The following is a 15,400-nucleotide window of genomic DNA, read 5'->3' on the forward strand; positions in this document are numbered from 1 at the left end:
TCTACAGGAAATCAATGGGAATGCAGCTATATACAATCAATGAAATACTAATGTATAATTATCCAATTATTTTTACATGCAGAAGTCCTGTTGTACTTTGTATTCCGACAGCCACCTAGTCTCAAAATAGTTTAGTTCAAGAACAATGAGAAATCCAACTTCTAATTAACTACTGGTTAATGTATTTTTTAAAAAACTCGTTTTGACTCACCTTAGTCCAAGGATGTGCCTTAATTTGAGGGAATTTGAATTCCGTGTAGTTTGGGTTCATTTCTCGAATTTGCTCCCTTGTTGGTGTCCCCAGGACCTAGATAAAGAAAGAAAGTTATTGCCCTAATTTTCTATTATACTTATAAATATAGTCTTTATGTTTTAATGTACTGGTTTCACTGGAAAATGGAATTCCAAAGTTATAAAATATGTAACTCATTAAATAGAGCAGACTTTATAAAAGACTTCAATTTCTGACTAGAGAACCCAAGCTACAGGTAGTATACAGACTTTTATGGTAATAGTCATCAAGTCTGTATAAGAAAGGTCACTCAAAAATATTCAACTAAAAATCAGGCATCTTCGTTCTGTCTAGAAAAACAATCTGTTGTGATGACATCTGAAGTGAGAGAATCTTTTATTCATTTATTCATCAGTAAAGTAAGTCAAAGGTTTTATTATCAAAAAACTAATTAGGAGAACCTTAGTCAAACATGGTCATCAATAATTCCATTCAATCACTGAATATTAAGTGAATATCCCTGTGCACTAGGAACTATATGAAGAATACTAAGAACAAGAGAGATTCTAAACTATGAGCAACTTACATATTTGTGTGGAAAAAAGTATAACTATAATACAAGATGAAAATATACTGAGCACTTCATTACCTCCAGAGCTGTATTAGACACCAAACGAAGGCAAGTATATGGACTTGACTGCCTCAGACAGGTGATGGGAAGAGACATTAAGTACTAAAATGAGTACTCTGAAGAAAAACAAGACTTATTACGTATCTTTGTAACTCTAGTGCCCAATATAAAACAAGTTTGTTGAAATAAAACGTTAATCCATTTAATTCAAGGACAGTTGCACAGAGGAGCAGAATGTGAAGTACTTGATCAGTGGTGAACAAACAGGGCAAACTAAGCATTTCAGGTGCTTGTTGTTATTGTTTCTAATTCTCTAGACTTCATTAAAACTTTCAGAACTTAGGCAAATTTTTTAAAGTTTTATTCTTCAAAAGACACTCATATGAAAACAAAACGTAAGCTAGACTGAGTAGGTACTGTATAATTTAATTCATATAGAATTCTAGAACATCTTCTGCCTATAGTGACATAAAGAAGATTCACGGTTGTGAGGAGCTAGAACAAAGTATTACAAAGAGGTACTAGAAAATTATTAGGGGTAATAAATATAATACAACTTCCTTTCCTTCCTGTAGTAGAATTCCAGCTTTATGGAGAAGCAAAGAGTGTTGAGAAGGAAAATATCTGGTCTTTGTAACTGTAGCTATCAGATATTTGTAAGTTAGGAGCTATCTATATTTAAAATATGAAAGTAAAAGTTTTCATTTTAAATAATAAAGCAAGCCCTTATTTTCTAAATTGGACTCTTGATGAAGGGTGTATGTGTGTACATGTATGGGAAAAAGGGGAAAGAGTGAAAAAGAAGGGAGAGTGAACTTATTGATAATTCTGCCTTCCAAATGCAACTCCACTGGATTTTTTTAAATGCTAAATAAAAACAACAGCAATGTTAAAAAATGAGTATTTAAAATGCATACTTTCAGTGATGCTACAATCCACTAATTTCATTTTAAGACATATACTGTAGAGAAACTCTTTATAATATATATTAGTCTGTAATAGGGGCTTCCCTGCTGGCTCAAGCAGTAAAGAATCTGCCTGCAATGGAGGAGACACAGGAAACACAGGTTTGATGCCTAGGTCGGGAAGATTCCCTGGAGGAGGGCATGGCAACCCACTCTACTATTCTTCCCAGGAAAACACCATGGATAGAGGAGCCCTGTGGCTAAGGTCCACGGGGTCACAAAGCATAGGACACAACCGAAGCGACTCAGTATACACAGTCTGTAATAATACAACACTGCAGGCAAAAGCAAAAATCCAAAAGTAGAATTAATAAAGTGTGGCACAGTCATACAACGATATACTAACTAGCAATGAAAATAAATGAACTAGAACAACATATACCTTATTGGATGAATTTCACACAGTGGTGAATTTTCACTCAATAATGGCTTTATGTAAAGTTTAAAAACTGGAAACACTAAACTATGTTTTAATTTACGTGAAAATGAAGTGAAGTGAAAGTCGCTCAGCCATGTCTGACTCTTTGTGACTCCATGAATTCCATACAGTCCATGGAATTCTCCAGGCCAGAACACTGGAGAAGGTAGCTGTTCCCTTTTCCAGAGGATCTTCCCAACCCAGGGATCGGACCCAGATCTCCCACACTGCAGGCAGATTCTTTAACAAGCTGAGCCACTAGGGAAGCCCAAGAATACTGCAGTGGGTAGCCCATCCCTTATCCAGGAGATCTTCCTGACCCAGGAATTGAACTGGGGTCTCCTGCGTTGCAGGTGGATTCTTTATCAGCTGAGTTACCAGGGAATCCTTTAGTTTACATAGTTAAACTAAATCAAAAGCATGGGAATATTCACTAGAAAAATCAAGTATAGATTATTTAGCTTACTAGAAATAATGGAGGAGGAGGGACTGTGACTGGGGTGGGCATAAGTAGTTCTCTAATTCTAATTCTTAATCTGAGTGGTACTTACATGGATAGTCACTTTATTATTATGCTTTAAACTTAATTTTTATATATTTTTGTATTATGATATATTTCACAATAAAATAATAATGACACTTAAGAAATGCCCACTCTCAAATCAGTGAGTATTTTTTGTGCAGTCTCCCCTTTTTTATTCAGCACTTTGTTAGCACAAGGCACAGTCCTAACTCCCTACAAGCTGGTAAAAATGCCAAAAGAAATGAGGGGATGTATATAGACCATCAGTAAATCCATCTTTTTACTGTATGAACAAAGATCATATGAATTTATAGGCTATTTGGCTGACTTTTCCATATTGCATAATGGAAAATGTATAATACTGTATAATGAAAAAGGCAGGATGCTCCTTGAAGTGAATGTTTAAATTCGTATATGCTTTTTATTATAACCTAAGAATATTCCTGGTGGAAGTAAATCTATGAAATAAACAACAAACAGCTGAGAAACACATAACATGCATATAAGGTTTGCTTAAATAAACATATGTTATAATAATTTATTTTATGTGAAAGCAAGAAAGTATACTATATGTGTGCATATGTGAAGTCACGCCCATATTCTCTCTAAACTGTCTCACAGCCATTTAGATCTAAACATTTATCCCAAATTTTATATGTGAAAAATTTCACATATGAGAAAAACTGCATCTTTTTTAAAACAGTGAGATTATCCTCCCTTTATACTACCAATTCTCTAATATTTTTCAATACTACATTTGTTTCATCACATTTCCACTCCTCCATGCATATATCAATCCACCTTATTTTCTGATGCATCTGAATATCAGTTGCAGACATTTAATTATGTTAGCATACATATAATTAACTAAGGTTCAATATTTCTGACCTTTACATCTAAGCATTTTTTACATACCTAGAATTCTCACTCAATATATACCAGTGCATGGATGTGGGAAAAAATCTTTTATCACAATGGGAGATTATCTGCTTTGATGAATAATTACGATACAAAAAAGATTCTTAATTATACTTCTGATTGGTGATCAGAGTTTGTGTTCTTTATCTTTAAAATGTGGATATTTGTGACTTTTAAGAAACTTAATTACTATTAATATCTAGTAAATGGAATCACTGATATATTCACTATCAATTACTTAAAAGCAATTAACCAAATAAACTAGCATATCACCACAAAGTGGCAAAGGGTATCTTATTAGTGTTACAGCCACATGACGAATCACTAGAGCTATTAGATGGACGAAGTGAAATTCCAATGTAGCTGTCTGTTTTATGTTTAATTTCTCTTGTCAAATATACAACTATTATAATAATTTTTCTATTCTTTTTCTTGTCACCTTAAAATCTTGAAAAGCACATTCTCCCCAGACTAGCTAATAGAGATGAAAAGTAGATGGGAGATCCAGGGATTAGCCAACTTTTTTTAAGGGCCAGAAAGTAAACACCTTAGGCTTTCTGGGCCAGAGAGCCTCTGTTACTAGTCACTTCCACTACTGTAGCACATGTGATTGTTTCACATGTAGAATTTTGATTGGAATGTTTAATGGCAGGAAGTCCTATGGATGTGCACATTATAAGTAATTCTATTGCCTAAAATTTTTAATCTCAAGGCCTAAGTTGTAGAACATCCTTGTTACAGAATTGCTTTGTGTATACTGTGTTAACTAAAAGCCTTACATAATAAAGTATAATTCTGTATAACTTGGCATCAGTAGCTCAATAAATCTAGAATATCATGTAAAGTTTGCATTATTTTAAAAAAAGACATCTCTTTTTAGTAACTGCTAAGTAACTGATATTAGAATTACTCTCTAAAGTAAAACAATTAGAAAACTGACTGACGAAATAGGCTTTCAAGGAGAAGGTAAATACGATTCAAAAAGAAGGGAGTAGGGAACTGGTCAACAGATATAGGTACAAAAATGACAGAGGGCAGAACTGACAAATGAGGGCATAAAACAGCTATTATAATGAGGAGACAAACACAGGAGTAAAAAAGAAATACAGTAATCACACAGCTGAAAAGTATGATATGTGAAGTTAAAATTTTCCTGGAGGTCTAACAACAGATGAGACACCACAGAAGACAATCAGTGAACTTAAAAAACAAAACAAAACAGCAGAAACTATCAAAGCTGAAGCATGGAGGTACAACAAGCTAGAAACACATAGGTACCTGTGATTGGAGTCTAAGAAGGGGCTTGAGGGAACAGATGTCGAAAAAATATTTGAAGAAATAGTGGCCAACATTTTCCCAAATTTGATGAAAATGCCATGAAACCCAAACAGTATAAAAGCCACTGATAAAGGGAAAGTTTTTACCAAAGCAAAGAGACACATTTTATACAGTCGACAATAATAGCCAACTTATCAGAAACAACGCAAGCCAGAAGAAAATAGAGACCTCTCTCAAAAAAAAAAAAGAAATGAGAAACTAGAAACCAAGAAATTCCATATCCAGTAAAAATATCCTTCAAAAGAATGACAGGAACAGAACCAAGATGTCTTGATTTCCAGTTCTCTCCATCAATCAAACCACATAATAAAACTCAGGGCTACTTCTCTCCTTGAAACAGTGAAAAAAATAAAATAAACAAGACATTGTTAAGCAAACAAAAGCTAAGAGAGTTTGTCTCCAGATTTTCACTATAAGAAAATACTTTAGGATGAAAGAAAACGAATGGTCATTCCTATCTACACTAAGGAATAAAGACCACCAAAAATTATAAATATGGACTATATGTATGACATTTCCCTTTTGCTTTTATTTTTTTAAGTTGGTCACTACTGTATTCATTTATTTTTTGATTTATTTATTTTTAATTGAAGGATAATTGCTTTACAGTATCGCAATAGTTTCTACCAAATATCATCATGAATCTCCCCTTTGCTTTTAAACTGGTTTAGAAGAAAACAGTGTTTAAAGCAAAATAAAGTATTATAGAAGTAAAATGTATGGCAAGAGCACAATGGACAGGAAGGGGAAATGGAAATATGCTATTGTAAGGTTCTTACTTTATATGCAAAGTGGTATATTATTATCTGTAGACCATGATAGAGTAGGATGCCTATGTTCAATCTTAGAAGAAATTTTAAAAAATGTAACATGGCAATCAATATAGCTTAAAAAGCCAACAGGGAAAATGAAAAACACTCAAGAGAGCAGTAAAAAAGGGAGAGGAAAAAACAAACAACAAAAAGAAAACAATTACCAAGGTGGAATATTTAAACCCAACCATATTAATAATTACATTGAATGTAAATGGTCCAAACACTCCAATTAAAGGTAAAAATTATCAGACTCAATGCAATATCAGAAAATTGTAGACTTCAGTACAAGGAAATTAAACAAAAATAGAGGGACATTTCCTAACGATAAAAGCAAGTTTAAGACTAAATTTAAAATTATTATAAATACTGTATGTTGATGAAAATGCAAAACACTGAAACTCTCATACACTGCTGGTGGAAGTGCAGAACAGTGAAACTGCTCTGGAAAACAGTTTGATGATTTCTTACAAAGTTTACACACATTTATCATATGACAGCAATTTCAGTCCTGTTCTTTATTGAAGAGAAATGTAAACACAGGTTTGTTTAAACAAAAAGAGAAGCTTTACTCATAACAGCCAAAACAAAAACAAGTCAAATGCTAACCACAGGTAAATGGATAAACAACTCTTAGAATAGGTAATACAAAGATGGGTAAATCACAAAAACATGATGTTGAACTAAAAAAAACAGATACAAAACACACACACACACACAACATGATTCCATTCATATGAAATTCTAGAATAGGAAAAACTAACCTGCAGTGACAGAAAGCAGACTAATGGTAACCTGAAACAAAAGATGGGAGACTGCAAAGGTACACGAACAGGGTGATCAACTGTCCCAGCTTACCTGGGACTACCCTGGCAGATCCCTCAGTCTTGGGCAACCTGAGACATTTGGTTACCCTAGGCTGTACACAAGAACATGTTTGGGGATGACGGAAATGTTCTAAATCTTGACCAGGATAGTAGATATGTTTGTCAAAACTCATTAAACTGTACACTTAAAACTGTTATATTTTATTGTATGTAAACTACACCACTATGAAATTAATTTAAAAAGTAAAAAACAGACCATTATGTAATTTGTGATGCCATTACTATACTAAATACAACCATGTTTAACTTTCTTCTGTTGCTATTTTAAGGCTAGCATTAAAAGTATAAGAGTCTGCCAAACCTTAAAATCAGAATTATTTTATATACAGTACATACAGTCTTTAAGAAAAGAAAGATGTGAGTTAAGATGCAAAGGAATGTAAGGATGCAAAGGCATGAAATAATTGAGAGGCATTACAAAATTTTTTTTTCAGTCTCCTAAGTCACTCCACTCAATAGAAATATTTACTGAGTGCCCTTGCTCAAGGAACAATAGGGCAGAAAGACTTGTACATTATAGTTAGTTGCTCAGTCATATCCAACTCTTTGCAACCCCATGGACTGCAGCTCTCCAGGCTCCTCTATCCATAGAATTCTCCAGGCAAGAATACTGGAGCGGGTAGCCATTCCCTTCTTCAAGCGATCTTCCCAACCCAGGGACTGAATCTGCATCTCCTGCATTGCAGGCAGATTCTTTACCCCCAGAGCCAACAGGGAACCCCTGTACATTATAAATCAACTTCAAATAGCCAAGATCAGTACAACAAAATAAGCACAGAGATCTATGAGGCGAAAGTGCTACAATGAACTGGAGTAAAGAAAAGATTTAGGAAAGGATGCTGGAAGGAGAGACAAGAGCAAATTTTACTTAAGAAATCTAGGAAGCAAATGAATCAGATGCAGGTTCTATGCACTCTAGGTATGAGGTAGCAAATAGCATGATTTGGGTAACTGTATCAGTTGAGTGTTGACAGAGAACAAGGCTTAGATAATGGATGGATGGCAACATTAAAGTCTTAAAGGTTAACAAGTGAAAGATTATGAAGAGCAAAGATTCCAAATGCATCACAATCTGCAATCAATAATAAACTACAACAAAAAACAAGTCAACTATCCCATTTCTACTTCTGAATATATTTTTTATATATTAAGCTTCTACTAGGTTCAGAGTGTATTTCTACTTGATTTATTTCAGGTGATTTATATTTGGAAACTCTGAAATCATATACTTAAACTTTTTCACTTAACAGATTAAAAAAAAATGTATGTTTGACAAGGATCTTAACACTTCAGACACAAAACAAGTCTCAGGGTTCCCTCAAATTTTAAGAGATGGAAGATTAGTTTTTCCCCAGAAACTTTTAAGATTAAAGGTACATTTAAAAAATAATTATTATTTCTGGATTTCCTGAAAACTGAGTGCCCCACAACTTAAAGGAAATTAAACTGCACATAATATTTTATGTACTTTTCTATAATTATGGTATCTCTTACACAGTAAAAGGAGGGGGATGTTCAAAATGATCACACTATTGGGAAGAGTATGTACTCTGAGTTATCTGCCATTAGAATAGGATCTTTCCATTTATTGCAAAAAAAGCATTTTTTAAGTCTACTATCCTAGAACGTCATGGGGGGTAAGTGGTGCAAAGACTCAAAGATCAGAGATTAGCCTGTCACAACCCTTTGGGAAGTTGTTCATCTTTTATGATTAAATCAATTATTTCATTTGTATCCAGTCCCATTACATTTGTTGCACCATTTTTTTTTTCATTCATTTAGCTTCAAATTTATCTAGACACCAATAAATATCAAGTGATGAGTTATGATTCATGTCTTCAAAGAAATAAAGCCAAGAATCATCTGACAAAAGCTCTGAAATACACTTCTTTCACAGCTTTGCGTTTTAATAGCCCAACACCAGAGGTCGCCAAACTTCAGCAATAGAACTACATGTGTGGCCTTTAAAACAAACATGAAGCCAAAGAAATTCTATTAGAAATCTGTTACTCCTCTGCTTAAAATCCTTCAGTGGCTTCCAAGTGCTTACAGGCTAAAGTGTTCTGGCCACTGCCCACAGCTCCAGCCTCCTGGTAAACTTATACACTATCCCCACCATTCAGAACTTTAGGCTCGAACCATAAAGTAACACACAATAGACCTGACTTCACTAAGCATCCTTGTCCAAATTAGTACGTACGTCCTCCATTCCCTTCCTTTCTCTCAATGGTGAGTATCTTTGCATGTCTCAAGATTCAGTTCAAGAATTTCCTCTTAAATGAAATCTTTCCAGATAGGATTCTCTCCAAATAGGATACTTCTGCCTCTGTACTCTGATCAGACTTCTGGAATCAGACCTGCTTTACCTCCCCTCAATAAGTGTGTGAACTCCTTGAGGGCAAAGACCCTCTGTGTAGGCCCAAATGGTTCACTAAATCAAAATGCTGTTAACGTGATGTACCCTGAAAGACTGAAAGGATACATGGCCATAATGAATTCAATCAAAGCTTTTAAAATAAGCAGATAAAAAATTGTGTAACACAGAGTCAAGAGGGATTTCTGCATAAAAGAAATGTTTATTTCAATTGGATAACTGTCAGGTTGACTGTCTGTATCATAAATGTGACAATGTGAAAACCAAAAAACATGTCAATGAGCTATTCTATTTCAAAATATCAGTACTCTACTGACATTCTTGGAATCACCACATTTTCACTTCCAAAGGATTGATATAAAATGTTATGCTCTCTGGTATATCCCTACAAGTTACAGGTTTTAAACTTTTTAAAAACACTATGCTGCTGCTGCTAAGTTGCTTCAGTCGTGTCTGACTCTGTGCGACCCCATAGACGGCAGCCCACCAGGCTCCCCTGTCCCTGGGATTCTCCAGGCAAGAACACTAGAGTGGGTTGCCATTTCCTTCTCCAATGCATGAAAGGGAAAAGTGAAAGTGAAGTCGCTCAGTCGTGTCCAACTCCTAGCGACCCCATGGACTGCAACCTACCAGGCTCCTCCGTCAATGGGATTTTCCAGGCAAGAGTACTGGAGTGGGGTGCCCTTGCCTTCTCTGTAAATACATTACAGGTAGGTAGCTAAAATACTTAACTATCAAAACAAGACAAGTGAAGTCACTCAGTCGTGTCCAACTCCTGGCAACCCATGGACTGTAGCCTATCAGGTATTCCACCCATGGGATTTTCCAGGCAAGAGTACTGAGTTGGTTGCCATTTCCTTCTCCAGAGGATCTTCCCAACTTAGGGACTGAACCCAGGTCTCCCACATTGCAGGCAGACACTTATATGCAGATTTTATACAGTTCCTATCGACCTCACCTATAAGAAATGGGTGAGATTTTGGTATAAGGATTTTTTTGTGGGGTTTGCAATGTTTCTCTCTCAGGGTTTTCCTCTGATTTCCAAAAGGCAAGGAACCTCCCCCATCCTCAAAGCTACAGCAGCAGCAGCACAATCATTAAAATCTCATTAGGAATATCAGTGAAGAAAAGAGCATCAAGCTGTCATGTTATTTTGAACACAACAAAAGTATCTCAATAAATTATTCAAAAGTATTTGGATAAATACTTTTGGCTAAAGTATTTATTCAGCCTAAACTAGTACAGGAGGGTCCCTTTGTGTGTCCATGATTTACTCCATTTACCCCTGTGCCATTTGTCACTTAACTGGATCTGAGTGCTTTGCAAAGCTATGGTCAGTTTACTGCCTTTCTTAAAATATGGTGGAAGCAGCAACACACCCTTATCAGAAGTTCTGCAGGTAGATGTCTTCAATCTTATCTTAAAAAACAAACAAAGCTTTGAGCTTTACACCCCTCTATAGAACTTACTTCTTTTTTAATATATTCAGTGCTTACAACTATCAACTGCTATCTGATTTCAGAACATGTTCATCATCCCTAAATTAAACCCTGTACCCATGAGCAGTCACTCCCATTTCTACTCTCCCCAGTTACTGACAACCACTAATCTACTTTCTGTCTCTACAGATTTGCTTATTCTGGACATTTCATATAAATGGAATCACATTAACATGTGTCCTTTTGTGTTTGATATTTTCTGTGATAGTCTGTATTTGACATTTTCATTCATCAGCTGATGGACAATTGAAATGTTTATACTTTTTTGGCTATAAATAATACTGCACAAACCTTTATGTACAAGTTTTTTTTGTAGATTAGTGTTTTCAAATTCCTATGAAGGGAACTGCTGGGTTGTGTGGTAACCCTATTATTTTGAGTAAGTGCAAAACCGCTTTTTGTTTATACCATTTTACAATCCCTCGAGCAATGTATGAAAGTTTCAATTTCTCCACATCCTTTGGTAAGGATTCCCAGGTGGCTCAGTGGGTCAAGAATCTGCCTGCAATGCAGGAGACACAGATTCAATCCCTGGGTTGGGAAGATCCTCTGGAGGAGGGCATGGCAACCCACTCCAGTAATCTTGCCTGGAGAATCCTATGGACAGAGGAGCCTGGTAGGCTACAGCCCATAAGGTTGCAAAGAGTCAGACACAACTGAAAAACTAAGCACACACACTGAAGTGAAGTAAAGTCAGTCAGTCATGTCCAACTCTTTGCGACCCCATGGACAGTAACCTACCAGGCTCCGCGGTCCGTGGGATTTTCCAGGCAAGAATACTGGAGTGGGCTGCCATTTCCTTCTCCAGGGGATCTTCCCAACCCAGGGATTGAACCCGGGTCTCCCGCACTGCAGGCAGACACTTTACCGTCTGAGCCACACATTACCAATACTAGTTACTGTGGGTCTGTATCTTGGCCACCCTAATAAATATGCTCTAGTACTCACTGTGGATCTGACTTGCATTTCTCTAATGACCAACAACGTTGAGTGTCTTTGTGTGTGTGTCCTCACTGGCCACCTGTATGTCTTCTTTTGAGAAATGTTAATTCGGATCTTTTGCCCATTTTTCTTTTGGGCTGTCTTTTTATGGTTGAGTTGTAAGAGTTCCTTATTCTAGATACAAATTCCTTATTGACAACATTCTGTGTGTTGTCTTTTAATTTTCTGGATGGTAGTCTTTGGGAAACAAATTTTTAAATTTTGATGAAGTTCAATATATATGTTTTTTCTACTGTCATTTGTGCTTTTGGTTTTGTATCTAAAAAAAAAAAATCATTTACACCTATGTTTCTTTCTAAGAGTTTTACAATCTTGGCTCTAGGCCTATACATTTTGAGTTAATTTGTGTACATGGTGTGAGAGGTAGGGGTCCAACTTCATTCTTTTGCATATGGGTATCCAGTTGCCCAAATATCATTTGTTAAAAAGACTACTGTTTCCCCATTGAACTGCCCCGGAACCCTTGTCTAAGGTCATCTGACCATAAACATAAAGATTTATTTTCTAGACATTCAATTGTACTGCACTGACCTACATGCCTATACTCATGTCGGAACTGAACAGTCTCAACCCCCTTTCTTGAGGTTTAACTGACAAAATTTTAAGACATACTAAATGAACACAGTGGTGATTTTATATACATACACATTGTGAAAGGATACCTATCATCTAGTTAATTAACATATTCATCACCTCACACTTTTCTTTCTTCTCGTCCTTCTTCTGGTGAGAACATTTAGGTCAATAGTGTTATCAACTATAACCACCATGTTTTACATCAGATTCCCAGACCTCATTCATCTTAGAAAATCTGTCCTCTTTACCAACCTCTCCTCATTTCCTCCACTCCCTAAGCCCCAGGGGCAGCCACTTTTCTACTCTCTATGATTGACTTTTTTCCTTTTCTTTTCAGAGTCTACATACAGGTGATACCATGGAATAGTTGTCTTTCTCTGTCTGGCTTATTTCATTTAGCATAATGCCCTAAGGTCCATCCATCCTGTTATCAAAAATGGCTGAATTTCCTTCCTTCTTGTGGCTTAATAATATTCCACTGTAGATGCACTATCTTGATTACTACAGCTATAAAATAAGTTTTAAAAGTGGGAAGTATGACTTTTCTTTCCCAATAAAATTATATATTTGGCAACAAGTACTTTCCTTCCCCCAAAAAAGGTGATTACTGTTTTGACTATGCAAATTACTCACCGAAAAGTAAAACAAAGTCATTCTTGGTTAATACATATTCACAGCAGTCATTTTTTTCCCCCCCTAGGTGAATGTCAGCCATAGTTGTATGTTCAAGGTAAGGGTATATGACAAAAAGAAGGGTGGCAGATGGGATTAGAATCTCTTGGGTTAAAAAAAAAAAAAAAAACCTCACTGTATTTTCCAAATCTGTAAAAAAAAATCACACTCCCCTTTGAGACACGCAAACATTGTATACACACATCCCCCAGCTCTTGCTTCCTCTGGGAATCACTAACACTATAGTTCTTAGTGTTAATAGTTTTTGTGGTATTGTAGCACCACAAGCCAAGATTTTCTTTGTGTTCTCCTTCCATTATACATATCAATAAAATTATGTTTTTTAAACATGAAATATCAATCAGTATGCTTTTAGCAAAATAAATGCCCCTCTACAAGAGTCCAGTGTTTCTTTATATTGAACCCTGAAAATAAACAAATATACAGAAGAACTCAAATTGCCACCATGGAGAAGAATCTACAGTTGATAAGTACAGTATATTATATTCCACAAAGAATAATTTTGTGGATGGTCTTCTGACTCAGGTTCTAAAATATAACTATTAAAACAACAGTTTTGAGGTGAAAATGTCTTGAAACTTAGGTTTATGAGAAAAAAGTTTCTTTGAATAAATAAAACATATTCTGGCAACTTAGTAAATCATTTTATACTGCTTGTTTTGGGTAAATTAATTTCAAATGGATGTCATTATTCTCAAGTCAAAAGCTAACCAGACCACATTGCCATGACACCACTTTTTCATGCATGACACCACTTTTTGATATACACTTACATATAAGCTTATAGTGATTTAACCAAGTATGAGTAAGTTGCTACAGAGTCAGTAAAATTTCATAGTAGCAACATAAAACTGATGTTTCTTCTGGCCTATATACGGCATATTAATGTAAAGATTCAACTGAGAAATTTTACATTAAAATGATTTTTCTAATACTCATTTACTTATTTTTAAAATGTTGACACTATGTGTGTAGTATTTATACTGCAGGCAGTTACTATAAATTGTAACCATTATTCTTTGCACTAGTATAGGGATATTTAATCTAGATATTCGAGATGAGCTTCAGAAAGTCCAAGGTTCACCTAATATCATATGCCAAATTTTGGCATATATGTTTTTCTGGGGGAGAGTCCATTGCTATGAAAGATTTTCAAAGAGGTCCATGATGCAAAAGTGACTAAAAGTCGCTGCTCTAGTCAGTAATAAACACTGAAAAATGTAAACAATAAAACAAGAATGAAAAAAGCAATAAAATATGTTTATATATATTACATATTATACATTACAAGTAAAAATCTGTACCATGTGGTGTGCTTACTAGTTCTGGGCAGTGGAAAAGGGAGAGAGAACTAAGTTTAATATGTTGCCCCTGTTGTCTGTTAACAAGAGCTCTATGACAACAAAAGAAATACCATCAGGTAACGTATGATTAAGCTCCAAATACATGTTAGCAAAGATACATCATGGATCCATCAAAAAACTTAGGAAGAAAAGTATTTTATTCTTATTAAATTCTCATTAAATTAGTCTCTTAGACCTCTGTCTGAAAGACTATTTGATGGTGAAAATGTCAAGCCAGGAGACAGGGCATACACAGGTGCTAAACAATCCATAATATGGAGATAACGGAAAGCTAGTGTTTGCAAAGCAAAGATGATGAAGATAACACTGAGCTGTACTTGAAAGCAAAGGAATCCACTTTTACAACCTTGATTAATTTAGATGAAGTATAATTAAACTTAGTCCAAAGATATTACAAACCGATTTAGTATATTCATTACAATAGGATTTAGGAACCTTTTTCTTTATTTTGTGGTCACACTTGAAAAATACTAAATTAAGTGGGTTCTAGATAATAACTTGACATTAAGTACCATATTGTTTCCCCTAGAACTACAAAATTCCATGAATAGAGGACACCAACTTAGCTAAAGATGAATCAGACAGGATTTTCCTACCACCCAACCCTTCCCAGATATGGCAGTCATAATACTCATCTTCACCATCACCATCATCTTGCTAGGATTGAACAGTTAAATGTGTAAAGTGCTGAGCTCAGTGCCTTGTGCAGAGGAAGTTCTCGATGAGTAGCAGCTTTTATGATTAGCAGTATTTTACCAATATTTGAAAATGCAGACTTCTGAGGGGCCAGATAATCACTAATCTATTTGTCTAAATTATCCTGCAAAGCCCCTGGTGGCTCACACAGTAAAGAATCTGCCTGCAATTCAGAAGACCTGAGTTTGATCCCTGGGTTGGGAAGGTTCCTTGGAGAAGGCAATGGCAACCCACTCCAATAGTCTTGCCTGGAGAATTCCATGGACAGAGGAGCCTGGCGGGCTATAGTCCATGGGGTTGCAAAGAGTCACACACGACTGAAGTTACTAACACACACTGCAAAGAGCCATCAGTCAAATCGAAAGACCAGGAAAACAATGATTTAGATAGATATTTGTAATAAAATGTAGCCCTCTTAACTCTATGTAACTATATTTATTTGTTTACTAACAAAAGATTCTGGCATAAAACA

The 15,400-nt window shown here is 35.5% G+C and overlaps 1 protein-coding gene across 3 annotated transcripts in view; it reads right to left on the reverse strand.

The window, feature by feature from the left end:
* The window catches only part of GSK3B (glycogen synthase kinase 3 beta), a 215,995-nt gene that overhangs the window by 42,692 nt on the left and 157,903 nt on the right, over window positions 1–15,400 (reverse strand). For all 3 annotated transcript variants that reach the window (XM_010845385.1, XM_010845384.1, XM_010845383.1), the window contains exon 8: window positions 212–307. In XM_010845385.1, the coding sequence (XP_010843687.1) occupies window positions 212–307 (96 nt within the window). The remainder of the gene's footprint in view (window positions 1–211; window positions 308–15,400) is intronic.

This window comes from Bison bison, unplaced genomic scaffold (assembly GCF_000754665.1).
Source record: "Bison bison bison isolate TAMUID 2011002044 unplaced genomic scaffold, Bison_UMD1.0 scf7180017864215, whole genome shotgun sequence".
Lineage (NCBI taxonomy): Eukaryota > Metazoa > Chordata > Mammalia > Artiodactyla > Bovidae > Bison > Bison bison.